At 48.7% G+C, this 27,881-nt stretch overlaps 1 protein-coding gene across 1 annotated transcript; it reads left to right on the top strand.

The window, feature by feature from the left end:
* On the top strand, positions 1-27,881 carry TRIB2 (tribbles pseudokinase 2). The gene is made up of 3 exons (XM_052648694.1): positions 1-1,461; positions 6,250-6,542; positions 26,680-27,881. Exons 1-3 carry the CDS (start codon positions 1,192-1,194, stop codon positions 27,146-27,148), a joined length of 1,032 nt encoding a protein of 343 aa, XP_052504654.1. The 5' UTR covers positions 1-1,191; the 3' UTR covers positions 27,149-27,881.

Here is a 27,881-nt window from a genome sequence, read left to right as displayed (position 1 = left end):
TCAAAGAAGAAGAGAAGCCGTCAATTTTCTCCAAAACAACCCCGCCAGGCAGTTTGGGTTGAGGGTAAGGGGTGACGGAGCGGTGGCAAATTATTCCAAGGCGCGATCCAGTGAAAAGAGCGAGAGAGGAGACGGCGTGGGTTGACTGGGCTGGAAGTGCATCCCTTTCCTGCGCCGGGAGGACCCCCGGAAGCTCGTGTCGGGGACACCGGAGACCATTGATCTACCCTCGTCCTTCCTGCGCGCACTTCTCGCTTTCTCCGGAGGCCGATCCAGAGCGCGAGGGAGCGGCGACGGCATGAGCCGGTGCTGACCTCCGCCCGGCGGGCCAAGCCCTGGGCTTTGTCGCATACCTGAGCCCGGCCCGCAACTCCGTGCCCGGCTTTTGCAATCTTTTGTTGGCAGCGCTGACCGCTCTAAGTTAAATGCTCCCTTGCTATTTTTTTTTTTTTTTTTCTTTTTGTCTGTTTGTTTAAATTTTGGAGAGCTCTAGCGATCTTGGAAAAGCCTCAGACGCCATCTACAGTTAAAACGTAGGTAATTACCCTCTCCGGACCCTCTCCGGCAACCTCCCCCCGCCGCCCGCCTTCCACGCCCCCCACCCTTTCCACCAAAAAAGGGGGTGCAGCGCGGATTCAGTCTGCGGTGCGGCGCGAGCCGGTACCCGGGCTTGTTTCCTTTTTCTTTTTGTTTGGTTTCTAACGCGCCGAGACCAAGCGGCGGCCGTGTGCGCTCCCCGAAGACTGCACAAACTACAGCGAGGCTCCTCCGCCCCGTCTGCTTCGGGAGCCTGCGTGGGGACTGCTTCGGGAACCCCAGAGCTGCAGCTCCTCACCTTAGCAATCCGGTTACAAGTCCCGATCCACGTTGCAAAAGGAGCGAGCGAGAGAGAGAAACTAAAAGTGCGAAGATTCTGCAAGTCGCTGGTGGCTTTGGGGGTAACAAAAGGACCCGAGTTGCCGCCGACCGAGGACCCCCCCCCCCCCGGGAGTCGGGCTCGGAGCAGACGAGGTGCCCGGCGGCTGCCGTTTGGTGGGTGCTTCTAACTCTTTCTCCACGTAGCCCCCTTCCCGTCCCTCCCCTCTCGATCCCTTTTAACATCCGTGGCACGGAGGCGCCTGCAGCCGCACTCGCCCGCGACTCATCTCTCCAGCGGTTTTTTTTTGTTTGTCGAGTGCGATCCCCACACTCATGAACATACACAGGTCTACCCCCATCACAATAGCAAGATATGGGAGATCGCGGAACAAAACCCAGGATTTCGAGGAGTTGTCGTCTATAAGGTCTGCCGAACCCAGCCAGAGTTTCAGCCCGAACCTCGGCTCCCCGAGCCCGCCTGAGACTCCGAACTTGTCGCATTGCGTTTCTTGCATTGGGAAATACTTATTGTTGGAACCCCTGGAGGGAGACCACGTTTTTCGGGCCGTGCATCTGCACAGTGGAGAGGAGCTGGTGTGCAAGGTAAAGAGCCCGGGGTTTGCTTTTGGCTGTTTTGTCTTTTGAAAAGATGCCCCGGCCTTTGGGAGGGGGCGGGAGGTTGCCGAGCCCTGCGGTCCGGGGGAGGGAGATTCGCCTGATTAATTATCCGTGGGCTTGTTAAATGGGGTTCTGAATTTATTTGTTCGCGTTCGACTAGTCGCGAAGTTTTTAGAGCGTTGCAGACAATGGGGCGGGCTGCGGCGGGGGCGTTCTGGGGAGAGCCCGCCGCGGAGAAGGCGGCGGGACTGAGCGGGGGCCACGGCCACGCGTGGTCCCTTCGGCTCGTGGAGCCCTTCTGCGTTACGCCGGGTCCCGCGGCCCGGGGATTTCTCCCTGGGTCCAGCCCCCTCCCCTGCCAACACCGTGTAGGGAATCCCCCGGCTAATTTCTAGGCGCTGATGCCTCGGTTCCTTTCGCAGCCATTGTTCTCGGCAGCGTGCAGGTGTGGAACCTTTGTTCCGTAGGTGCCCTTTAAAAGAGACGCACAAAGGTGTCCCCTCTGGCTGAGCCCAGGGGCCCAGCGCGAGGAAGGAGTTTACAAAGAGCCTCCTTCTGCCTGGAGCCTTGAAAGGAAGGTTGGGGGCGGAAATCAAAGCCACCAGCGCACCTCTGGGTATTGGAAATTGTGAATCCTTAGGGTCTTTTTCTCTTGTCTCTGTTTCTTCTCATCTCCAGCTTTCCTTGCCTGAACTCCCCCCCGCACCCCTACCCATTTGCCCCCACTACCTACCCCCCAGCCCGCCCAACATACACCTTTGCCTGTAGGGTTTAGAGGCCAGCATTTGGAGCCTTGGGGATTCACAGTGCTAATACAGAGATGGGTACTTCAGTTTCCTTTTCGTCTTTGACCCTGAACTGGTTTGTGTCTCTGTGTCTTTGTGTGCGTTCACAGGGCTCCAAGACAAGGGGATGAGCAGGGGAATAGTTGCAAAAAAAAAAAAAAAAATGAAGACGATAGAGCGGGCTACCCAGGAATGGGACATAGATGAAGAATTCATTGTCACTTAATTTTAGCTTAGCTTAGTGTCGGTTTTGTTTGGGGAGGGGTTAAGGAGATAGTTTGAAGTGGGGATACCCCTCCCTTTTGAAATGGGCACTCTGCATAACTGTGCTACAAATAATGCACCACACTTTTGCCATCAACCATAGGCTGCTTTGTGAACTTGCTTTCTTTCACATGGGACTGGAGTATTTCATTGTGAAAAATGGGTTTTGTGGAGGGTCTCCAGTCTGTTGTGCAGTTGTTCAGTTGAGACCTCAGGGGGAAATCAGAGACTCTTTAAACACTACTCTCTGCTTGGACTGAGCATTTGGTATTTTGCACCTTCTCCAAGTTATTGAGACTCAGAGCAGCTATTCCCAGTTAACCAAAATTCAGTAAGCTATTCAGAGCTGGGTTGAATTCTCAGAAGACCTACAACGTTGTACAATAGGGTAGTCATCGTCTGAAATGAATGAATTCCACAGAGCTGCCACTCTCATATGAAATATGCACAATCACCCAGCAGTGTGTTTTCACTCCTTTTGCTCAACTTCAGTAGAGCATTTTAATATTTTTCAAAGGCTGGAGATGCTTTTAAGTAAAAGGAGTCTGCCGCCAAATTCTGCAAGAACATCTTGCCCTGTTATTTCTTTGTTTAAAGACAGAGGTGACTCTGGCCCCTGCTGTTTCTTTCTCTCTTCAGATTTTTTTCAAGACATATTTCACTTTAGACTGACCTTACAGTGTCATTCGTAGACTTGCTCTCTGGCCTGAAACTGTACTTAATCTGCTGGTTTAGTTATGGCAAAGATTGAATCAGCCCCTCACCAATTACTGTGCTGCTGCAAGTGGATTTAAGTGCAGTATCATTGTTCTGCTTGACAGAGGTCATCCCTTTAAGACACAGCAGCTCTGTTTGCCTGCCTTTTCACCAGAGGTGATGTGGGTGACTTCTTATGCAAGCATAGCTGCATGGTTGTATACATCCTGCGAAGCTCCAAGTGGTTTTTATAAGGCTGCTTCTATGAACTACCCTCATAGACACACTGTGGACTCTTGGCTTACTGCAGGCTCAGTGAAGTCTACACATTGAATCCAGTTCCTTTTGACATCTTAGAATGTAGAGTTCCTGTCTCCCAGCTCTGTGTTGACCCAGGAAAAAAGTCTTTGTAACAATAGATCCAGTGCAAAGATGCTACTCACAGGAACTCTGTGGAATTCTATAGGACATTATTTTGGGAGAGAGAGAGACTGGAGCGTCATTTAACCAAAATAATCATGCCTGTTTATTGTCTTCCTGTGTCTGTGTTAAGCTAGGCAGATGAAAGAAGGGGACTTTAGGGTGTCCTTAGCTTATCGTTTTCATGGAAATGCTTGTAGTCACTGTGCAGATTGACGTAATTACTATCTTGGCAAAATGGGCACTTTTTTTTTTTTGCAAATACTATGAATGATGGCCTAATCTCACTGCCTTATCTGATCTGTCACATTATATAACTAAGGATCTAAATTAAACATTTAAAAGAGGCTGGCACTGAGGCTTATGGCTTGATTTTACACTTGAAGGTGATGGTTTAAATACCAGTCCAAGCTCATAAATGCCTGTTACAGCTAGTAATAAAAGTTAGGTTCCTACCCATTTGGGAAAACATAAGTACTTGCTTTATTTTGCATATTATGTCCACCATCTTGGAATTTGGTCTCTCCTACAAAGGGTATGGCTACATTTTGAAGGTGCTATGAATATGTTTGACTTTTAATTTTAATGTTCATTCAGTTTTTCAGTGGGACAGGATAATAGACTAAGGGTACTGAGCCAAAAAAAAAAAAATCACCTTTTATTTTTTTAAAAATCCAACTCAAAGCAGGAAATATGTTATAAATAATCATTACCCCATGAGCACTGGCTACAGAGCCTGCAGCCTGGTGCTTCAGATCCCAGCGTCCTCCTTATATAACACAATGTTTACATTAGTCACTGCAAAGCCTTTATTACTCTGGGAAATTTCTGAGGCTTTCCTGGGTTTCTGCAGTCTGGGTGTTAAAGTTGACTCAAGCATTTCAGATGCCTAATTGAACGGACCTCTGAGGTCACTGCTGGCGGGTCATCATTTGACAGTATCAGGGTGTGATTTGTGGTCTCTGGGGACACGGAAGTATTCATTCTTAAATTCTAGGTTATAGTGGCAGCAGCTGCGCTGCTTTCCTGAGATGCCTCATTATGGTTCATTCACAACGTTACTTTGCTTCCTCACCCGCGTTTGCACCAGCCCTCCCGAGGTTCTTACAGGGCCGTTTGACTCACAGATTTGGGGGTTTTGTTTTTTGAAACGAAGAGAGGCTTCACTCAGGGATTCTTAAATAGCAGCCTATGTCCCTGACTGGGTTATGGAAAGCTTGTAAGTCCCCTTAAGACAAATCTATTATTATTGTACGAGCTTTTGAGAATGGGCATCGTCAGCTAAGAGGGGCCAGAGCTTTCATCAGATTCTCAGGTAGGGTCTGGACCTATAAAGGTCAACTGTTTCCAATCAGTGTCTTCAGTTTATGAAAAGGAGGGCAGCCGAGTGATCCTGAACGTTTTATCCACCTCCTCCAGATTATCGGTGGCCAAGCCAGGATTATATACTCAAATTAGATGGTTTCTGGGCCAGTGTTTTTCATTCCCCTCCACACACCACAAAATGATGATCAAGAAGAGTGTGTTCTAACTAATGAAAGAGAGACCGAAGAAGCTAAATGATGGTGAACTGTCAACATTCAGTGTATTGTTAGAGCAGTGTTGGCTCTCCATGCTTCCCAGCAAGGAACACCCACACCCGCCCCTCACTCTTGCAGACGCGGAGTAGACTCATCATACCCACATTCCCCGGGCAGATAGGAAAGCCACATTCCAAACCCAGAGACTTGTATCCCTGATTTAGTGGAGGTCTTGAATGAAAATGTTGTTTTTTTTTTTTAACCTGAGAAAATCTCTGTAGTGTTAATTCTTATTAGATCTGTTCCCAAAAGGTATTGAGGGTGGATTTGCTTTCGAAATAACCCCACATTGAGGTGGCATTTCACAGGCTCATTTTGATTCATAGAAAATCATTGCATAACTGATTCATTGAGCTAGATATGTGTGGAGGGAAGAGAGAAAGGAGCGTGGCTGCTTTCTTAATCAGGACTGTGTCCTTTCTTAGCTCTGCCGCTGGGGGCTTGATTTGACTTGTTATCCAAGCCTCGATTTCCACATCTGTGAGATGAAGGTACTGAATTACGTAACCTTCAGTCTACACATTTAATCTATTAATTGCTATTATGTTGTATACAGCTATGCAATCCAATTCTGTAGCAAAATTATTTTATATATGGTTGCTAGAGCTGTGTAGTGTTGGTGTATGGATGTTTTTTTTTCCTTTGAAGGTAAATAAGGTGTTGTCTGTGCAGCTTGGGATGTCTCAAATTTTGCCTTAAATTTTTTATAAACAGAGGCGATTAGGATAGAGAGAAAAACATAGCAAAACTTACCATTTGTGTATTGCATTACATCTTGCTAAGCATTCTGACCTTCATTTTCTCATATAATCCTCCCAACACTGTGAGTCAATCACTTGCCCTTTTGCACATGAGGATTTGGAGGCTCAGAGAAGTCAAGCGACTTATTCAATGCTGTACAGCTGGAAGGCAGGGCCAGTGTGATCAGGGGTTCAAGCTCAACCCCTGTCTACGGGAGGCATCTGCATTCTGTGATCGGGTTGTATAGGAGGTATCTCTGACTCTTGATATTGTTCATCCTGCCCTAGGTGTTTGATATCAGCTGCTACCAGGAGTCCCTGGCCCCCTGCTTTTGCCTGTCTGCCCACAGCAACATCAACCAAATCACCGAAATTATCCTGGGGGAGACCAAAGCCTATGTGTTCTTTGAGCGGAGCTATGGGGACATGCATTCCTTCGTCCGTACCTGCAAGAAGCTGAGGGAGGAGGAGGCGGCCAGGCTCTTCTACCAGATTGCCTCGGCCGTGGCCCACTGCCACGACGGGGGGCTGGTGCTCCGGGACCTCAAGCTGCGGAAATTCATCTTTAAGGACGAAGAAAGGTGAGTCTCCTTCCTGTCCAGGCCCATTTGTTATGCCAGGCTGCTCAGAGCAGCTTGCCAGAGAGGCTGGAATGGACATTCTTGGACTGCCTGTCGTCCAGGTGAGGAGGAGGGACTGTGGAAGGACAAAGGGAGAAATACTGCAATGTTTTAAGTGCCCCTGAGAAGCGGTTTGTTGCTCCTCTAAGAGATGGTTATCAGAGGCTCACAAGTGCCAGGATATTCTGTGATCCTGTAATTAATTTTGTTTTGGTGTCATGAACTCTGAAGGTGGCTGCCGGCCTCTGTGGCACTTTCAGCGTGAATAAGGCAAACTTTTGAAAATTCTGCCTTCGGTAGTGTCCATGCCTGGCATCAGTTGTTTATCATTCATTCATTCAAGAGATACTCCCTAAATCTGTTCCTAAGTTTGAATCACAAGTCTCAGGACTATGAATATCAAGATGCATTAGCTAGTCTGTGACCTAATACGGGAAGTGTTACTGGCCCACATACAAGTATGTGCTGGGTCAGATGGGAACTGGGGGCTGCGGTGTCAGTTCTAACGAGGACTTGAAGAGTCAGGAAAGTTTTTAAAGGAGAGGTGAATTTGGAGCCAAGCTGAATGTGTTGTAGGTGATATGGGAAGGACTGGCGTTCCAGGTGAGGAACCTGCCTGGACACGTGCCTGGCTATATGAAAGTCTTGGTTGTTTTAAGAGACAGCTGGACAGGAGGCTGGGCATCTGGGCTTCATTCATGGTCCTTCCATTAACTCATTACATCATGTTTAGCAGACCCCCACTGGGACCCTGCTTTCTGCTCCAGCTGACTTTGATTGTAAAAACTCTTTCAAGTTCCTTTTTTTTTTTTTTTCTTTTTAATAACGTGCTTTTTTAGAGGAGTGGAAGCAACTGATGCATATTCATTGCTGACTATTCCAAGAATTACTGCAGGGGCTCTACATACGTGATGTCCTGGAATTCTTGTGACTGCCTTGGGCTTTCCTGTCTCCTATTAGCAAAGTGTTTGGTGAAGTGAAGGTTCCATTGTCACAGTCCTATTCAGGATCATCTGACTACAAAGCTAGGGGGCATCATTCATTCACTTGCTCAGCACACATTCTGCAAGTACCTTTTATGCATCTGATACAGATTTGCTGTCAAACCTTTCCACCTTCCAGTTAGATTAGCCCATCTATCCCAGTGGCCTGTGATGTTTTTAGGTGACTGCTTATGGAAGCCTGATGGCATCCAAATGAGAGAGATCTAGTGATGTGTGCTCTGGTTTTTCTATCTTTGTGGTCCAAGCTAATCTGGCAGTAAATGTCTGGGAAGCATTTGGGGATTAGCACAGGTCAAAGGGCCTGTGGTTACTTAGTCCAAATGGAGTAATTGCATGAGCATTTATAATCCAGCAGAGTAGACAAAGTGCAGAGGGCCACTGGATTTCCCAGACCCACGGAAGTTGGTTATTGTTCCATATTTTTACCCATAAGGGAATACCATGGGCCTCTGTGGTGCTTAATATCCTGGTCTCCGACAGTGGCTGGCTTTTACCTTCATTAACAAGCTAAGGAAGGTAGGGGCACTATTTGAAGATCTAGAGTGTGGGAGTGATGGTTAGCTTTCTCTTTCTTCTTACCTCCATCTGCCCTTGGATCCTGGAGACCCAGGTCCTCGTCCTATTTTTGCACTTACTCCTCTCTGTGACCTTAGATTGGTCCCTTCCCCTTGGCCTCAAGTTCCTCATCCTTTTCTTGTCCTGACTCTGTTGCCCTGGCTCTAAGGTATTCCTGAGTTCAGACACTCAAGTATGTGCCACTTTGAATATTCTCATATACACCTGACTGAAAGAGATACACCTGACTCCAACAAGATACTGACAGAGATATCCTTTTCGCCCTTCAGTGTTCTATCTTCCTTGAAGATCTAATAACTAACTAAAAAAATAAGAGGTATTATTTAGTGACCTATTTAAGAACCTTCCGTGGTGGCTCAGTGGTAAAGAATCCACCTGCAATGCAGGAGACAAGGGAGACACAGGTTTGATCCTTGGGTTGGGAAGATCCCCTGGAGGAGGAAATGGCAACCCACTCCAGTATTCGTGCCTGGGAAATCCCATGGACAAAGGAATCTGGTGGGCTACAGTCCGTGGGGTCACAAAGAGTTGGACACCACTGAGCGACTGAACACGTACACACAGAATAATGTTATCTCTCAATACTTAATTCTCTCTGCAGGTTGGAGAGGTGAGTATTAGCATGTCATTGGGTAGATGAGGGGTCCGAAGTGTAGCTGGAGAAGTCTCAAAGTTACAGACACAAAAGAGCAGAAGACCCATTCTCTGTTAAGTCAACTCTCAAGAAATTCATTTGGCCACCACAGGGATTCAGGACAATCAATGCCCTCTCTCATGGGGATCCTCAATTTTAAGCATCATCTTTGATGCTTTGTCTCTGTAGAGAGGAATTGCAGGCATATTGGCTAGGATGTGGGGTGGTAGCCCGTCAGGTCCTAGCGCAGCGGTGGTAGATACAGATGCACCAAGTGGGTCCGAGTAGACTGGATGTTCCCGGGTCACAGGCTATGGGGGCAGAAGTCTGCGTTAGAGATACTGTACTTCAACCTGTTTGTTTTGTCATCAGCAAGCAGAGCCCCAGAGGTGAGTGAGGGTGCTTGTCCAAGAGTCCACGCTGTTCTGGAAGCAAATATGGGCTGAATCTGTTGGGAAGATCCCCTGGAGAAGGGAAAGGCTACCCATTCCAGTCTTCTGGCCTGGAGAATTCCATGGACTGTATAGCCATGGGGTTGCAAAGAGTCGGACACGACTCAGCGACTTTCACTTTCACTGACCTCCTGTTGGATGGTGCGAACTTCTCCCCCAGGACTGCTTGTCTTTTATGGGGATATGTGTAAGATAATTCGTGTGTGATGGCAAAGCCAGAGTCCTTGATGTCACAGGGGCCGAGGAAGAAATGGTCACACATAGGAAACTATGATGCTTGGTCTGGAGTTACGTTTGGCTTATGCAGAAGAGTGTGACCCTTTCTAGAAAGAACTAGAAAGAAGTATCTGGTGTGAATGTGAAGCCAGGACACCACAGAAGCAGGTGGTGTCACGCTCAAAGGTGATGTCAACGTTCAGTCCTGGGGGGTGGGGGGGTGGGGGGATGAATTGAGCCATTGGGATTGATATGTATATACACTGTTGATACTATGTATAAAATAGATAACTGATGTGAGCCATTGTATAGCACATGGAACTCTGAATGGAAAGGAAATCCAAAGAGGGGATATGTGTATGTGTATAGCTGACTCACTGTGCTGCACAGCAGAAACTAATACAACCAGGCAAATCTACTCCAACAAAAATTAATTTTAGAAAAAGCTCAATCCTTTTTAACTTTGAAGAGCATTTTCCTTCTGAAAAAGACAGTGTAAGTGGCAGGTAAGAAGCTGGCCATCGTCTGTTGCCACCGTATCTGAGAACCTGAGTCAGAGCAGCCCTGCCCCGCAAGGGGCCGTAGAGAAAGGAGAGCCCCTTGCCCCAGGCCATAGGCGAGGCAATGGGCCACACAGCAATAGGTGACCTTGCTCAAGGTCCCACAGTCAGTCTGATGATGGAGGCGGCCTAGAAATCCTGTCATTTCCTTCCAGAGCTCTTTCTCTGCCCTGATCCCCAGGGAGGCCGCAGTGGATTTGCTTTGAGAAGGTTGCTTTCCTTTTCAAGGACATCTTATACGTTTTCATCAGTAGGCGATAGGACCTTTCTCATTACCACCCAACCATCAACTTTTGGTAAAAGATGAATAATGCTTAGCAGCCTTCTTTCATCTTGTTTGGGCTTTAACCTCTCCATTTTGGACTGTAAGGCTGGTTCTGTCACTCAGGATATTCTAGTTCCCAGGGGCCACTGAGTTTCATGGCAGTCTCTTCGTTGGCCTGCTGTATGGAGACCACTTCTGTTTTTTTCGGGAGGGACAGGAGCCAGGGGCTCTGGGATCTCTTCTGAGCCTTGCTGCTTGCAGCCTTCACTTTTGGTGCCAATCAATTGGACCTAATGAATAGGTATTTCAATAGGACGAAAACTTCCTCCTCTCATGACAACATGGAGGTATGAGAAACAACGAGTTGGATGTGAAAGGCTTTGAAAAGTTAAAACAGTGGAATCTGGGTCTGTTCTCTGATTATTAAGGCATTGGGTCTGTGATGCCCGGGGTGGGGGTTGCATAGAAGAGACCTTAGGAAGCACTGCTTTATTAAACTTCAAGCCACCAGACATCTCTTTTGCACTCATCTGCATCAGTCTCTCTCTCTCTGTCTCTCAAGGATGTGCTTCTTGTTCTTTGATGATCTTGAAAGTGACCAAAGGGGAAAGCATTACATAGTGAAATTGGCTGATGCAAAGAGCCGACTCATTGGAAAAGACCCTGATGCTGGGAAAGATTGAGGGAAGGAGGAGAAGGGGATGCCAGGATGAGAGGTTGAATGGCATCACTGACTCAATGAACACGAGTCTGAGCAAACTCCAGGAGATAGTGAAGGACAGGGAAGGAGCATGCTGCAGTCCATGGGGTCGCAAAGAGTGACCAACAGGTGGTTCAGAGAGAGACCTGACTCTGGGTTGACTTCTTATGCACAGATTTTCCATTCTAAACCATCTGTAACTCTCAAGCCCATGGCCATCCATGGAAACATGCTTAATAGAACTGTCATCACCCTTAAGTCCAGCTTCCTACAAGTGGTTTTGCACACATTATACATGGATGACACCTGATATTCTATGAAGACTTAATGCTAGGGTGCCTTCTGCCTCTGTGTTGAATCCACAGCACCTCAGATTCTTCTGCTCCTGTTTTATTTGTTTACTGTTACTTTATTTACTTATTGGCTGCGCTGGGTCTTTGTTGCTGCTGGGCTGCTCTTTTGTTTGTTTGTTTTTGCAATGCAGGGGCTTCTCTTTGCGGTGGCTTCTCTTGTTGCAGAGCATGGCCTCTAGGCTCATGGCTACAGTAATTGCAGCATGCAGGTTCGATAGTTATGGTGCTGAGCTTGGTTGCTTCTCGGCAAGTGGAATATTCCCAGACCAGGGATCGAACCCATGTCCTCTGCATTGGCAGGCAGATTTTTATACACTGTACCACCAGGGAAGTCCTATTTATTCTGTTTATTTGAACTAGATTCAAATTCTGTCTCTACCACTTGTTAACTACCTGATTAAGTCATTTCATACTTCTGTGCTGCACTTTCTTCAAAGCAGAAATAATAGTTGCATCCCTAGAGGGTGGTTATGAGAGTTAGATGATCCTGTGACTCACAGGCAGGGCAGGCGCTCACAGTCAGTAGCTGGTCCGAGAGTCATCCATGGGGCTTCCCAGGTGGCGCTAGTTGTAAAGAACCGCCTACTAATGCAGGAGATGTAAGAGATGTGGGTTTAGTCCCTGGGTTGGAAAGATCCCCTGGGGAAGGGAATGGCAGCCTGCTCCAGTATTCTTGCCTGGAAGAGTCCATGGACAGAGGAGCCTGGAGGGCTACAGTCCATGGGGTCACAAAGAGTCAGACACGATTGAGCACACCAACTACTTAGAGTCATTGATAAAATGATACCCTTATGGGAGAGCTTCCCTGGCAGCTCAATTGATAAAGAATCCACCTGCAATGCAGGAGACCCCAGTTTGATTCCTGGCTTGGGAAGATCTGATAGAGAAGGGATAGGCTACCCACTCCAGTGTTCTTGGGTTTCCTTGGTGGCTCAGCTGATAAAGAATCTGTCTGCAACTCTTTGGGGCTCTGCCTGCAATCCCCTGGGTTGGGAAGATCCCCCGGAGAAGGGAATGGCTACCCACTCCAGTATTCTGACCTGGAGAATTCCATGGACTGTATAGTCCATGGGGTCGCAAAGAGTTGGACATGACTGAGTGACTTTTACTCACTTAATGGGAGAGCAGTTCCCAGAGAATGGAAAATGTAGCAACCATGTCCTTGAAGGTTAAAGGTTAGATTTTAGCCATATCCTCCCCTCTCCTTTGTTTAATTATAATCGCTGGATGCGTATTAGGAGGGCAACTGACAGGTCAAGTACATATGGTGTGGAACCTGCTGCTCAGAAGGGCTAGGCGATTCACAAGCAGTCGGAAAGGGAAGGTGGACGAGGGCACTGGCAGGGTGGGAGAGAAGGGCTGATTCCACCCCTCCAGGCCTGAACCGGCCACGGCGCTCCCACCCCTGTTTTGCTGCCTCTCCTCTGGGCCGGGATGTTTCTTTAGGGCTGAGCCTCAGCCACACTGTTTGTGTTTTGAGGAAGTTAAAGACCTACCCTAACTGAACTCGCCCTGGACACACCCTTTGCATCCCCAGTTCCTATGGTAAAATCTGAGATGGTCTGTGTGTAGCAAAATGTAGTAAATGTGATGTAGTAAAATCTGAGTAGGATTGAGGCCTCTAATCTGAGAAAGAGCAGTGCCTGAACCCCCAAAGGCTGCACCCGTGTTCTCCAGGCCCTCTCATCCTTCTCTGGGATTAAAGGGGTCTCCTGGTCAGGTCTTCTCCTTGAGGCCCCAGATTTCAATCCCAGCCTCTAAGGGACAAGGCTGATTGCTCCGCTGGAGTCCAGCCCTCTCTGGATTCCAGTCTGTTTCTCTTGCACTTCATCAGTTTAACATTGACAAGTTACCTAACCTCTTCTGCCCCATTGGCTCATCATAACGGGAAGACTTTGCTCACGAAATTAAATGAATTAACGAAAGTGAACCTGTTGCTTGGTGCACAGTTGGCCATCAGCTGCTCTTAACCTCTCCTGGACTTGATTCATGTCTGGGCCTCTGGGTGACAGCTGGCCAGCCTGGTCAGCTGGATAGCTGACCTAGAACTTGAAGAGCACTTTAAGCTGCTGCAAGCTGCGGCTGCAGGGGGGCCCCTGAAGCATGTAGGGGTGGGGGAACATGGAGCCTGCAACAGTCCCCATTTGCCAGCCAAATCTTGTCTGTCCCTTGGAACAGGGCTCCTTGCCACCCTCCCTCCCCAGCCCCAGCTCCCTGCCGCCAACCACAATTCGGTGTTGACATTTTTTTGCCCAGAAATACCCCCATGTGAACGAGACGGCTTCTGAACATGTTTCTTCTTCGGTTTGAAGATCTTTATCTCTTGACGTCACAGGTCTCATTTCCTCTGCTTTGTGGAAGCTGATCAGCGCCTGCTTTTGCCGGAGGGGAACTAGGACCCTGTGTAAGAACCTGGGGGATGGGGGGCGGTGTTTCCCTGGAACAAAAGCCCTCTTCAGGCGGGCACCGGGGGGGCTTGCACCTCCCTGCAGGGGGAAGGCCTCTTCCCTGCCACACCAGACGAGGTCAGTTCTCCCTTCCCCAGGCAGGTGTTGGTATGTGTATTAGTTCTCCCTTTAGATCTTTAAGGTTTTTCTTGCCTCCAGAGATGCTCCCATATCTAATAAAGTACAGAGGGCATTGGAGTCCTGGAGACCAGACTCTGCTTTCTTTCATTAATAGCAATATATATTAAGTTGTGGGCTTCCCTGATGACTCACGTGGTAAAGAGTCTGCATGCAACGCAGGAGACTCAGCTTTGATCCCTGGGTGGGGAAGATCCCCTGGAGGAGGAAATGGCAGCCCACTCCAGTATTCTTGCCTGGAGAATTTCATGGACAGCGGAGCCTGGAGAGATACAGTCCATGGGGTTGCAAAAGAGTCAGACACGACTGAGCTTGTACTCCCACACATCCACTGAGTTGTAGGTTTGTTGAATTTTAGGAAAATTGCCATTCTGCTTTAAAGGCGATGGAGCTCCTGGAATTCTCTTGTTCGTGTTGACCCCTTAGATGTAATCAGGCACTGTCCATCCTTTGGGAAAGCTCCTCCCCCTTCACTCTTCTCGGGTCGTGTCAGGAGCGCTCACACTTGGATCTGTTACAGCGTATTTCCTGTTCTCCTCTTACTATCCGTGAGCATCTCCAGACTGTCCTCATCTCCTCCTAGCCTGGGAGCTCATTGAGGTTGGAGGCTGTCTCTTGTGCACTGCTCCTGGAGCCTGGTGGGCATTGAGTGAATGAGAATTCCTTTTATGGACCAGGAGCAAGCTCAGATTGGGTTCTCATGTCAGAGCGAGAGAGGCAGGGAGTGTATTCATTTAATGATCATCTCAGTCATTGCCCAGATGGGAGCCCAGAAAGACTGAGACTTATGAATCTCCCTTGTAGACACCTTTTTTAAAAACTGTATTTTTTACTGAAATACAGTTGAATTATAATGTTGTATCATTGTAGACGGGCTTCCCTGGTAGCTCAGACAGTAAAGAATATGCCTGCATTGTGGGAGACCCGGGTTCCATTCCTGGGTTGGAAGCTCCCCTGGAGAAGGGAATGGCTACCCATTCCACTATTCTTGCCTGGAGAATCCCATGGATAGAGGAGCCTGGCGAGCTACCCCGGACTGGACCATGCCTGCAGCCTATGGTCACAAAGAGTCGGACACGACTGGGCGACTAACACTTTTTATTTCATCATCGTAGACACCTTTTAAAGAGAACTGTTTCAAAGGTCCCCGTCAAGTAACAGATAAACCCATCATTCCCATTCTGATTTAATGACTTATGCAAAAGTGACATTTACTTAAGACCCATTATTTATGTCATGGTGGGTGTCTTTTCATTTATGAAGGGCTTCAGGTCATGATTAGAGGGGAGGGCTTAGAGAGAGACTAAATAGTAGTCTATAGTAGATATTCTTCAGCAGGGCTTCTGGCTAGGGTATTGGGGCTTAATAAATTAGCTGACAGGCTAGACTGGGAACCCCAGGCAAGTGGAGCAGAGAGCACAGTGGTGAGATTTTTTCAATTCCTCCATTTGGCCTTTTGCCCTTGGCCTGCCTTCGCTGACATGGGTTGGGGATAATGAACTTCAGGGACTTGGGATACCTGTCATTGCTGCTCTGCATAATCCTCTGCAGCTTGGAGCCTCATATTCCAACAACCTGGAGATTTGTTTATTTGTTCAACAAATATTTATGGAGTACAAAGGATTATATGTGCCTGGCACTAGTCTAGGTGCTGGAGATACTGAAATACTGGATGAAACAGAAGCCCTGCTGTCACGGGACTTACATTTTAGTGAAATAATATCTAGGATCCACCATGTACCAGGCCCGGTTCTAACCAAAACACATAAATGAACAAATTTTATCCAAATTAATTGCTATAATTATTTATTTACTTTTTTTTATTGGAAGATAACTGCTTTACAATGCCATGGTGGTGTCTGCCATACATCAACTCAAATGAGTCATAATGTTATATATATATATATATACCCCCTCCCTGCAGAGCCTCCCTCCCTCTAGAGGAAGGAGAGGGTAGAACAAATTGAGAGAGTAACATTGACATAATATACACTATCCTTGTAAAACAGATAACTAGCAGGAAGCTGCTGTATAACACAGGAAGCCCATTCTGGTCCTCCGTGATGGCCTAGAAGGGTAGAATTACTGTATTTAAATCAAGTTATTTGATTTAAATCAAGCTATTTGATTTGAGGTCCTGCTATGTTTATCACCATTATACAGATGAGGAAATTGTGGCCTCGGGTTGTACAGCCAATCAGTGCAAATCTGGGGGTGGTACCCAAAGAGAGAGACCTGGCTCCCAAGCTTAAGTTCTCAAATGCCACGTTAGCTACAGAAGCTAAATGCCAGGTATAGTGCCACCCTTGTACTGGACCCATAGAAGGAATTTTCTTATGCAATTAGGCAACTAGTGAACCCACAGGGACTTGGCTGACTGGAGTCTAAGTGAAGCTCAGTCCTCGGTTTTCTCGGAGCGGTCTTGGCAGAGATAGACTCAGCCACCAGTTAAGCAAACCTCACAGGCAGTCCTTGTACATCCTGCTCTTCCACTTTATGGAGTGGGTTTAGGTTCCTCTGCAGGGCTCTAAGCTGGGGTCCATTTATCTTTTCATCCCTCATACCTAGCCCAGGACTTAGCATTATACATACTTAGTGAATGTGTGACAGTTGACCCAGTGGGGATATGACTAGCCCCATATATCCTGGAGTCATAAATATTGTAAGAAAACCCCCCTAAATATACTGATGGTAGAAGAGAGTGGATGGAAACACATTTCAAGCATCCCTTAGCCAGTGCTCTTGGGAATTTCTCTAAACCATGGACAAATCCAGTCTCTCTGAAATTTCTCTGGATTCTAGATATTGCAGCTGTTAAGCAGAGTCATGCCTAGATGCCCTGAGTGCGAGACAACATGTTGGAGCTGAGGGCGTTGGACACATGGAGATCACACTGTCTTGCAAACGTGAATTAAGCACCTGTCATGGCACTGCTTGCAGTGCTCAGTATTGGGGATGCAAGACTTAACAGCAGAGAGTCCTCACCTAATGGACGACAGTGCAGTGGTTATTTTTAACACCACATCTGAGAGGAAGGGTGTGTATTAGAGAGCTATCTGGGAGCAGGAAGAGGATATTCCAACAATGGAGTGGGCTGTAGAGAAGGACTGTGTCAGGGAGGAGCTGGGCTTCTCAGGGTAGCTCTGAGAGATGCAGGAGGGAAGGGGAAGGGTCCAGAAAGTGTCAGCAGTGGGTAAGGAGGGACTGCTCGGGAGGGTATTGTGATGTGGGGCTGGAGATGAAGGTGAAGAGAGGTCTAGGGCTTGGCCTCATGTCTGGGACCTTGAGGACTTCCCAGGTGGCACAGTGGTAGAGAATCCTCCAGCCAATGCAGGAGACTTGGGTCAGGAAGATCCCCTGGAGAAGGAAAAGGCAACCCACTTTTGCTGGAGAGTTCCATGGACAGAGGAGCCTGGTGGGCTACAGTTCATGGGTTCGAAGAGAGTTGGATATGAGCAAACACAGACAGGCTGGGACCTTGAACTTGATCTGAAACTCAGCAGGAGCCATTTAAAGTTTTGTCTAGACAGGGCAGGGACCGGTCAGGTTGTGATTCTGGACGTGCATGTGAAAGACAGACTGGGGACGGACATGGACTTCAGGATGCTGAAGCTGAATCACGACCCAGGCCATGGGATTGAGAGGGAGGGCTAAGAGGGGATTTAAATCCAGCCCTCTTACCTTTACAGACAAAGAAATCAGGAAGGGAAGGCCCTTCCCCAAAGTTCTATAAGGTGTAAGTGACACAACCAAGAACAGAACTCAGACTTCTGACTCCCTGAATTTGTTCAGTCTCTGCCTAGACCATGTGGGGAAGCCACACGTCAAACCCCCGACCTGGGTGGCCCAGTGTGTGAACCAGCTGGGCCAGGTTAACAGCGCTGCTGAGGGTGGGGATGGAGGGGTTAGAGGGACTTGCCTGAACCTTGCCCCGCCCCACCAATGAGGTATGGAGAGGAATGTTCTGGGCCCTGAATCATCCTGGGCAAAAAAGGCAGGAGCAGCACCTTAGAGGTGCCTGGCTCTCCCTGGAAGGATCTGGGCTGGGTGAGCAAACAGGGCAATGTGGTCCAGCATGGAGTGAGATGGCTGCCTGGGAAGCTTTCCTGAGAGGTACAGTTGATTGACTTGGGTTCGAGGGAACCTCGGGGATCCAGGTCTCGGCGCAGAGCAGTGAGAGGTGGACAGAGTTTTGATGAGGAGTCCCAGCTGCACCACCTCCCTTGGAGTTCCTGGCTGTTCTTATGACAATGGAAGGCAGGCTGCCTGAGTGTGGGGTCCTCCTGCAGGGCGGGGGTAGGGTTGCAGGAAAGTCTTGGAGGTGGAATGGCTTCCCTGTTCCCACCATGGCCCTGACGAGTCGGGCACAGACGTGCACCTGCATGTAGGTTTCAAGGGCTTTTGCATCCTGGCTGGGTAGCCGGCGCCGTGGAAACACCTGTCTGCTAGAGTTGGCTTGGGTTCCTCCTCCCAACTGTGCTGTTTCTCAGCAGGTGGCTTTATCTTTCCAACTGCACATTTCTCTGTATAACCAGTGCAGAGTGTGGGATGGTGTTGTAAGGCAATCGGAGGATATACTGCCTTCTGGAACTTACCAGACCTCCCCTGGGTCCCCTTGCCCTTTGACTTCTCTTACCCCACCCTGAGTGGCTCCCTTACTGTTTGCCTGCTGTTCTCTGGCTAATTTGTGAGCAGCTCGACCTAAAGTGCTGGGTCTGTTCCCTGAGTCAACGGGACCTGGGGCATCAGTGGCACTCAGAGGTGACTGCTGGAAAGATCCATACACACAGGAAGCAGAGGCTCTGAGCAGTGATGATTTACTGGGCAGTTTAGTGGCCTGTGGAGTCCCCGTGGTGCCTGCCAGGCTAGCACAATGCAGCTCATGCTGCTGGGGTGGGTGGGGGGGGTGGAGCCTTCCTTCGGCCTCCCAGCAGTAATTCCAGCTGGGACCCTGGCCTGACACCTGGATTGGCAGTCAAGGGTAGCTTTGCAGCAGTGGCCAGAGCAAGGTCAGGCCTGGCTGCAGCTAACCTTTCACCCTTGGTCCTTCTCCTGTTTGGACCCACCCCTCGGAATGGCCTTTGGTGACTTCTGGATTCCACTGGCCTCAGGCCCCCGGACTTCCCATCCAGGCCAAGCCCACTTGGTCTGGCTGAACTCCCAGCCTGACCCCAGCCTGGCCCACCCTGTCCTGATCTCTTCCTGTTGGGAGCCCAGGGTGGGGTTCAGGGTTTAAAAGCCAAGCCTGATTGGCTTGTGTACGCCTTTTTTTCATATTTTGGGTGAAGCACATGGAGGTTGAAACCTTGGGTTTAAATCCCAGCTCAACCACTCACTAGCCAGGTGGTCTTGGACAAGTCACATCTGCTTTCTGTACCTCAGCTTTTCATCTAGTAAATGGGCAGGTCCCACCACCACCATCCACTTCATGAGCTATAGCACTTAGACTGTGAATTGTAATGGTTTTGTATGTGACCCAGTGCTCAATAAACCTGGGGCCATATCTGTCTCCATAAACCCAGGGTCTTCCTTTAAGAATTGTTTTGTCTTTTGTTGTTCAGCCTGACTCTCTGTGACCCCACAGACTGCAGCATGCCGTTTCCCTGTCCTTTACCATCTCCTGGAGCTTGCTCAAACTCATGTCCATCGAGTCGGTGATGCCATCCAACCATCTCGTCCTGGGTTGTCCCCTTCTCCTCCCGCCTTCAGTCTTTCTCAGCATCAGGGTCTTTTCCAATGAGTCAGTTCTTCCCATCAGGTGCCCAGAGTATTGGAGCTTCAGCTTTAGCATCAGTCCTGCCAGTGAATATTCAGGATTGATTTCCTTTAGGATAGACTGGTTGGACCTCCTCGTTGTCCAAGGGACTCAAGAGTCATCTCCAGTGCCACAGTGTGAAAGCATCAATTCTACTGTGCTTAGCCTTCTTTACACTGAGTAAATCTGTGATATTGGCACCAGGGTGTCTTTTGGAGGGGCACTGGCATTAGAATCCTCGTGATGTGGATCAGAGCTCAGTTGTTTCAGTTATTCCGTGTGTGACCTAAAACGTTTCATTCTCTGTGCCTCAGTTTCCTTAATCCTTAAGAAGTTGGCACATATCATAATATTTGCCTTTCAGTTTTGTTATGAAAAATAGACATGTAGACCGAAAATAATCTCAGTGTTTTGTAGCTGTTTAATTCATGGTTGCTATTGTTGTTACTAGTATATAAATACTACATTAGTGTCAGGATGTTAGATAGGAAGGGTTGCAGTCCCTATAGCTTAAGAGTTAAAGGAAAGTTATAAAATCAGGAAATTTGAAGCCGGAAGAGCCCTTTGCGGGCCATGTACGATTGGTTCTCAGGCTTCTCAGGTGTCACAGTGGTAAGGAACTCACCTGCCACTTCAGGAGACACAGGTTTGATCCCTGGGTTGGGAAGATCCCCTGGAAGAGGAAGTGGCAACCCACTTCCACGGACAGAGGAGCCTGGCAGGCTGCAGTCCATGGGGTCACAAGAGAGTGAGACATGACTGAGCGCGCACACACACACACGCACGCACACACATGACTGGTTCTCATTTTATAGAAGAGAAACTGAAGCTGAGGTCGATTTAGTGACCCAGAGAGAGCCACTCAAGCCTCCGGGAAGCGTGGGTAGGACATGGGGTCAGAGCTTTCAAGGCTGGTTCGGCTGCTCCGTGGGGGTGGGGCGTGGAATCTCATGCACCCTGCTGGTTCTGGCTTCCTCACCTGGCTCAGCATCTGAGGACGTAGCCCTGGTGCTGGGCTGAGCCTGCTCCTTCAACACAGACTGCCCCGTGTAAGCGTTGTTCATTCAGAGGTTGCAAGCAAAGCAGGCTGTTCCCGCCTACGCCATGGACAGGTTGCCGAATGCACACAGAGATGGCAGCTTGTCGGCCAGATCAACCCTCCCTGGGGCTCGTGACTCAGGGCTCCCTCCTCCAAGAAGCTGCAGGAGATAACCACTCTCATTTGCAGCTCTTTGGTCACACAGATCTCTACCATTCTCCATATTCTCCGTGAGCCGTCTCTAGTCTTAACCACCTCCATGAAGCCCATTCTGATCAACTTGGTACTGAATAATGTGAGCAGGAGTGAGCTGGGCACATATTTGTGGGAAGAACATTCTAGACAAGAGGGAAAAAAAAGTGCAAAGGCCCAGGAAGGAATGGGGCACAGAATTCACATCCATTTCATTCTGCCTGTGGCTTATTCATCTATCTTCCCTCTAGGCTTTGGGGCTGAAGGGGGCGGGGGAGAGCTTATAAGAAGGTCAGTTAGAGTTTCCACCATTTTTTTGCAGATTTACTGTTCTAGGTTCTTTGACAGATACTGTACTTGCACTGTTTCATTTACAACCTTCACAAAAACTGAGACTATGGGTGTGACTTGTCTGAATCTACAGTGCGTAGTTTCATTTGAATAACTTGGACCGTCACCGATGTTCCTGCTGTTTCATGAAAATTGATTTCTCTGCCTGGAAATTCCTAAAGCCCAGATTGATCAAGGGGCCTCAGAAGCTGAAAGATTGTTTTCATTCACTTCCTCCCACTCTGACAGGTGCCGGGGCTCTGCCAAGCCTTCCCGCAACATTCCTGAGAGGAGAGGGTGAGGCCCGCCCCCTGTGCCCAGGGGTGGGGAAGCTGAGCCCCAGAGACCTTCTGAAGGGCCCTGTAGTTGTGTCGTGCATCGGTGGGGACCAGAGGTGGAATTCTAGCCCAGCTCGGGCCCGCGACCCGGGGGCACCCCGGAAGGTCCTTGTTTACAGATGTAATCCAGACTTCTTGCCTCGACCTTTGCCTGGGAGTGATGTAAACAAGTTCAGGATGTTCCCAGAGGCAGGCAAGGTCAGAAGAATGCCTGCACTGCTGCATTTCCTCCCCATCCTTTCCTAGGCTTCTTCCTACCCCTGGGGGATTCCTGCACGCCTGCGCAGAAGCAGCCGGCTGCCTGGCCCTGGGGCGCATGCGTGCTGCCCGCCTTGAAGGCCGCTCGCTGACCCAGCCAACCTCGGTTGGTTTCCTCCGCCAGGTGCTCAGGTGATAGCGGCTGACTTGAGCTCGCAGCCCAGCGAGAGGCGAGCACTCGGCCTTTAGCTAGCCTTCCCGCCAGAGGAGCTGACCTACCCTCTCTGAGCATTAGGTTCAGTGTCCACGCAAAGGAAGAATAATTCATGCCATGGAAATTGACTTTATATGTTTTGAAGAGAAAATATATGTAGATACCCATTCAACCCTTCAATGCATAGACGGTGTTTGGTATTTTGTACTTAGTATTTTTGCCTAAGCCAGAATTCGAACCCAGGTCTCTGGCTTTAAGACCCTGAACTGGCCTGGCTTCCTTGTGGCTGTGTCACCACAGGCCACACTGAACCCGATGTGACCACAGCTCCAGACCCTCCCGCCGGAGGCTCAGCCTCTGAAGGCAGGGGGATGAAGCAGCCCGTGGATCAGCTTAGGGGCAACGGAAATGCAGCCGCACGTGGGTGTTTTTTATTTCTATATTAATAGCACTCGAATTCATGAGGTGTTTACATGGCTTTCAAGCCCTCTTTTTGAGTCGGGGGAGCAGAGACGTGAACTCCGGGAAAGGGGTTAATGACAAGATGGAGACCTTAGGCATGGGTCTTGTCTGTGATGTGGAGGAGGGTTCTAGAAGAGGGATGAGGATGAAAGTGGGGTCACTGCTGCTCGTAGGAGGGGGTGTGGGGATGATTGGGTGAAGGAGAAAGTCAGAATCTAGGGTTGTGACCCGGGAAGGAATGAGAATGAAAAATGGCTTTAGGGTTGGGTTAGCATGAACTGCTCGAGGTAGTTAAGTCTATCTTCGGAAAGAAGCCACAGCTCCCTCCCAGCCTTACTCCAAAGGCACCTGAGATATTGTACCAATAATTTATAAAGCTGGCCCTCCATATAGTCTTCACTTTTCCTCCACTTACTCCTAGGAAAGTTTTCCTCCTTTACCCAGAGCAGGGGCCATTGTTCCTTTAAAGGTAGCACACAGATACTCCTGGGGTCTACAGCTTGATGGTCCCTTTCATTCTTGGATTGAGGGACTGAGTGTCTGTTGGGTGCCAGGTACAAAAACAAAAAAAGTCTAGGGGCTGGAGTTACCTCAGGAAGCACAGGTGGTGTTTTTTATACTCAGAGTGACCAGCCACCTGCCCAAGGCCCCTGGAGGTGAAGGATGAGGTGATGACCCTGAAATGACCACGGGAATCTTAACGCATAGAGTATACACACAGAACTGTAGACATGTAAATACCTACAGTTCCAGGTGGTAATGAAGGGGATATGGCATTGTGGTGTGGGAGTGCTCCTTTGGAACAGGAGGGTCAGGCAAGGTCTCTTTAATAAAGTACATTTGAAGGAAAGGCAACCCATTCCAGTACTCTTGCCTGGAAAATCCCATGGATGGAGAGCCTGGTGGGCTACAGTCCATGGGGTTGCGAAGAGCTGGACACGACTGAGAGACTTCACCACCAAGCAAAGACCTGCAAAAACTGAGTTTTGCAGAAGACCATTCTGGACAAGGGGCTGGAGGTGAGGGGTGTGTGCAGAGGCCCCAGGAAGGACTGTTGTTGGTTGGTATATGTGAAGAATGGTGCAGGGGCTGGAAGGGAGAGGGGCCGCTCGGCCGAAGCCTTGGCGAAGATGGGCACCCACTTGAATGAGCTGAGATGGCATTGGAGGGTTTTGACAGAGAAACCCAGCTCTGAAACCAAATCTGATTCCGAGTCTCATTCCACTGGACCATCACCCCTTGTCATACAGATGCGAGGGCTTATTATTATTATTTCCACTGGGATAATTATCCCCACAGCTACTCTGCTGCCCAGGCTGTGAACTTGGAGGTGGAGAGCCCGGTGGGTCCCGAAGCTGGGCAGGAGCAGCTGCTGGTGAGGGTGGGGCAGGGGAACCTGTGGTGAGAACCCACCTGGGCCTGTGGTTTGTGCCCCGTCTTCTCCACCCCATGGGTTTTACCAGCTCACCTCCAGTCTTCAACCATCTAGTGGGGCTGGTGTGAGTCAGCGCCACCTGCCACCTTAGATTAGAAGAAGCAAAAGGAAGAAGAGATTTGCTTTTAATCCACTCAATTCCGGATCAACACATCCAGACCCTTCCTATTTTTACAGATCGACTAAAGGGGGAAGAGAAGGGCACAGACACTACAGATTATAAATAGAATATGGGCGAGCAGATAAAGAAGATGTGTTGCAATGTACTACATAGAAGCCCAGAATGTTAAAATTGGCAGAGACTTCAAGACTGTCTTGTCCAGATGGACACACAACTGTGTGCATATATCAATACTTAATGCTACTGAACTGTAAACTTAAAATGGTTAAAATAGTAAATTGTATCTTATATATATTCAGTCAGTTCAGTTCAGTCACTCAGTCTTTGCAACCCCATGGACTGCATGCAGCACGCCAGGCCTCCCTGCCCCATCACCAACTCTCAGAGCTTGCTCAAACTCATGTCCGTTGAGTCAGTGATGCCATCCAATCATCTCATCCTCTGTCATCCCCTTCTCCTCCGCCTTCAATTTTTCCCAGCGTGAGTCTTTTCTAGTGAGTCAGTTCCTCAAATCAGGTGGCCAAAGTATTGGTTTCAGCTTCAACATCAGTCCTTCCAGTGAATATTCAGGATTGATTTCCTCCAGGATGGACTGGTTGGATCTGCTTGCAGTCCAAGGGACTCCCAAGAGTCTTCTCTAACACCACAGTTCAAAAGCATCAGTTCTTTGGTGCTCAGTTTTCTTTATTACATACATTATACCACAGTTTAAAAAATTAAAATAATAATAATTAAAAAAGACTGTCCTGTTCAACACTCTGCTTTAAGGTTGAGAAAAGAGAAGTTTAGTGACTCACTCACAGCCACACAGCAGGTAAGAGATGTAGTCTGGCCTGGACTCTTCTCCCCTAGCTCCTAGTCTAGTACCTTTTCCAGTGATCGCAGGTATGTTTCCTTGTTGATGGAAATGAGAACAAGGAAGAAGTCAGTCACCCTTTGGCCTTGGAAACTCCTGGACTTCAGATATGGCATCTGAGAATCCGTGCAGGGTTTTAGCCGACCTTATGCTCTACGCAGCTCCCAGCAGTGCTCCTTGGGTTAATTTGAGCCTCACTTCCCTTGTATGGCTTTCTGAGGAGCTGCGGTGACAGTCCTGCAAGGCTAAGACCTACAGTTGGAGAAAGAAAGAGAAACAGTAGTGGATGGATCTGGTCATAAACTCTGATTTAGGACTGAAGCCTTATTGTGGCTTCTCCAATTCTCCTATTCTCTCCTCATTTGTGCCTCATGACACTTTAGGGCAACAGGGGCAATGCTTTGGTGGGCACTTCAGAGATGAAAGAAACAACGGATAGCAATGCCACTGACCCCCTAAGTGCTCATCGGTACCACCTGTGTGGTCCCAACCCCTAACTCCAGCCCCTCCTCCCTGCCTCAGGTTCCATGCATGGCATCATCTGTGTGATGGAATGGGATTAACTGAGTTGTTGGGGCCTGAGAACTGCAGGAAATTTGCAGTGGTGGAATTCTGGCCAAGAGAATGGAGGAGGGTGTTGGTTTTAGGCACTGAAAGGTAATAACACCTAACTTTGCACTCAGAGAGCAATGAGGCAGGGGCACAGGGATTCTTCAGAGGTCTCTGGGATAAGGAAGGAATGCAAAGCTAGGAGCTTGGGGGTACTGAGCATATATTTATTTGGTACTTAATGGTGATATCAAGCCCTTCTGTGTAACCCTGAGTGCTAGGCTCTGGGGACTGAGTTCAATGAGGGATTTCTATACCTCTCTTCTTCCCCATCATACCTAGGAGGGTCCTGCATTCATCAGTGACCTCAGTGGTCCTTAACCGATGGGGAGAAGATTCACACACACACACTCATGTACCCATGTGAGGCAGAATCACATATGTGTGGCCCAAGTGAAGAATCTAGGTAACCCAAGTAGCTTGCACACTAGGTCCAGGACCAGACCCTAGGAGTGTGATGGGCGGGACAGGACACAGATTCAACAGGAAATCTTGGGAAGAGGGTGGGCTTGGAAAGAAGATGAGAATGTTGGCTTTGGAAGGACAAAGTGATGGAATGCATTTCTAGGGAACATTTTCTGGCTCTGCTTGTGTCCTAAGAGAGGCATTTTGGTGTGGAGAGAGCACCAGGTTGACTTAGGAAGACGTGAGGTCAACTTTTTTCTGTTTCCCAACCAGATGGCTTTGGGTTAGTTACTTAAATTCTCTGAGCTTCCGTGTTCTTCTCTGTAAAATGGGTTAGGAAAATCCTCTACGTCTAAGTAAAGGAGTGTTGAAAGGAAGCAAAACTGTTGAATGAAAGATCCTGGCTCCTGTGTTGTATTATGTTAGTCACAAGTTTGCTGGAAGCTATGGACAGAGACTGTGTGAGTTTCCCAGCTGGTTGGATCTGAGTTCAAATCTTGTGACTCCCCATCATTACCATTAAGTTGAGGTGTTAATAATCTATTTGTGATTTGTCTACCTGCTGAAGGTTTCAGTCCCCCAGTGGATCAAAAGTTTCAGGCAAATTCTTTGCCTCCTGGCTCCCCAGCTCTGGAACAGGGTCTCGCCACCTAGAAGGTGCCCAGTAAACAGTGTTTGGCTGGTCCAATGAATGAATACGAGGCTTTGGAAACGTTCAAACGGAAGCTGCGACATAATGGTGGGATTCCTGGGGCTCAGAGCATCCTTACGAGCTCATGTTTTGCTCCCTTTCTTGCAGGACTCGGGTCAAGCTGGAAAGCCTGGAAGACGCCTATATTCTGCGGGGAGATGACGACTCACTCTCCGACAAGCACGGCTGCCCAGCGTATGTCAGCCCGGAGATCTTGAACACCAATGGCAGCTACTCGGGCAAAGCAGCTGACGTGTGGAGCCTGGGAGTGATGCTCTACACCATGCTGGTTGGGCGGTACCCTTTCCATGACATTGAGCCCAGTTCCCTCTTCAGCAAGATCCGGCGTGGCCAGTTCAACATTCCAGAGACTCTGTCGCCCAAGGCCAAGTGCCTCATCCGGAGCATCCTGCGGCGGGAGCCCTCGGAGCGGCTGACCTCCCAGGAGATTCTGGACCATCCTTGGTTTTCTACAGATTTTAGCGTCTCGAATTCAGGATATGGTGCTAAGGAAGTGTCTGATCAGCTGGTGCCGGATGTCAACATGGAGGAGACCTTGGACCCTTTCTTTAACTGAGCTCATGCCCCACGGGGACTTAGCAGGTACCAGAAGCGAGAGAGAGGGCAGCGGAGAGGAGTTCTTCCAGGGAACACGTATCGCCTGGCTTGGTAGCAGGAGGGACACGGACACTCAGGCTTCTTGGTTCAAAGAAGGAAAACCATCAAGGAGCTGACTGAACATGTAGCATGGGGGCCAGAGATGCGGGATGGAGGCGGGCTCCAGGGTCCTGTCGGGCGGGCAGGAGTCCCCTGGAGCTTCTCTCGCCCGACGGAACCCCCCCCCCCCCACCTCGGGAGACCACCCCTGTCAGCTGGGCTGCTTCCGCCTATCCCCCTTTCCATTTTGTTCCAAATAGTTGCAAATCTTGATAGAATCAAAACTCTGCCTCAAACACACATCTTGGCATCGCACTGTTAGCATTTAACTTCTTGTCATGATTCAGGGAAGGTACCATTGGCCAAGGGTTTTTTGTTTTTTATTTTCTTTTTAAACAAGCCAGCCACCTATCTGATAATTCACGGGGTTCATTAAAAAAAAATTCGGTGCACACAGACTGATGTGAAACCTGGGTGCTAAAACTAAAAGAAAATAAAAGTCCAGTTTGTGTCTCCTAATTGCGCTCTTCAACTCATTTCTTCTAAATAAACTATTGAATATCCTGGTCAGGAAATGACACATTTAGTGCTTTGCTCCCTGAAGTGGGGGGAAAAAATCAAATCAAATACTGTCCTTTAACCCAGTATTCTGT

This window comes from Budorcas taxicolor, chromosome 11, assembly GCF_023091745.1.
Source record: "Budorcas taxicolor isolate Tak-1 chromosome 11, Takin1.1, whole genome shotgun sequence".
Taxonomy (NCBI): domain Eukaryota; kingdom Metazoa; phylum Chordata; class Mammalia; order Artiodactyla; family Bovidae; genus Budorcas; species Budorcas taxicolor.
Note: the sequence above shows the minus strand (reverse complement) of the source record. Positions and strands in the feature narration are given on the sequence as shown.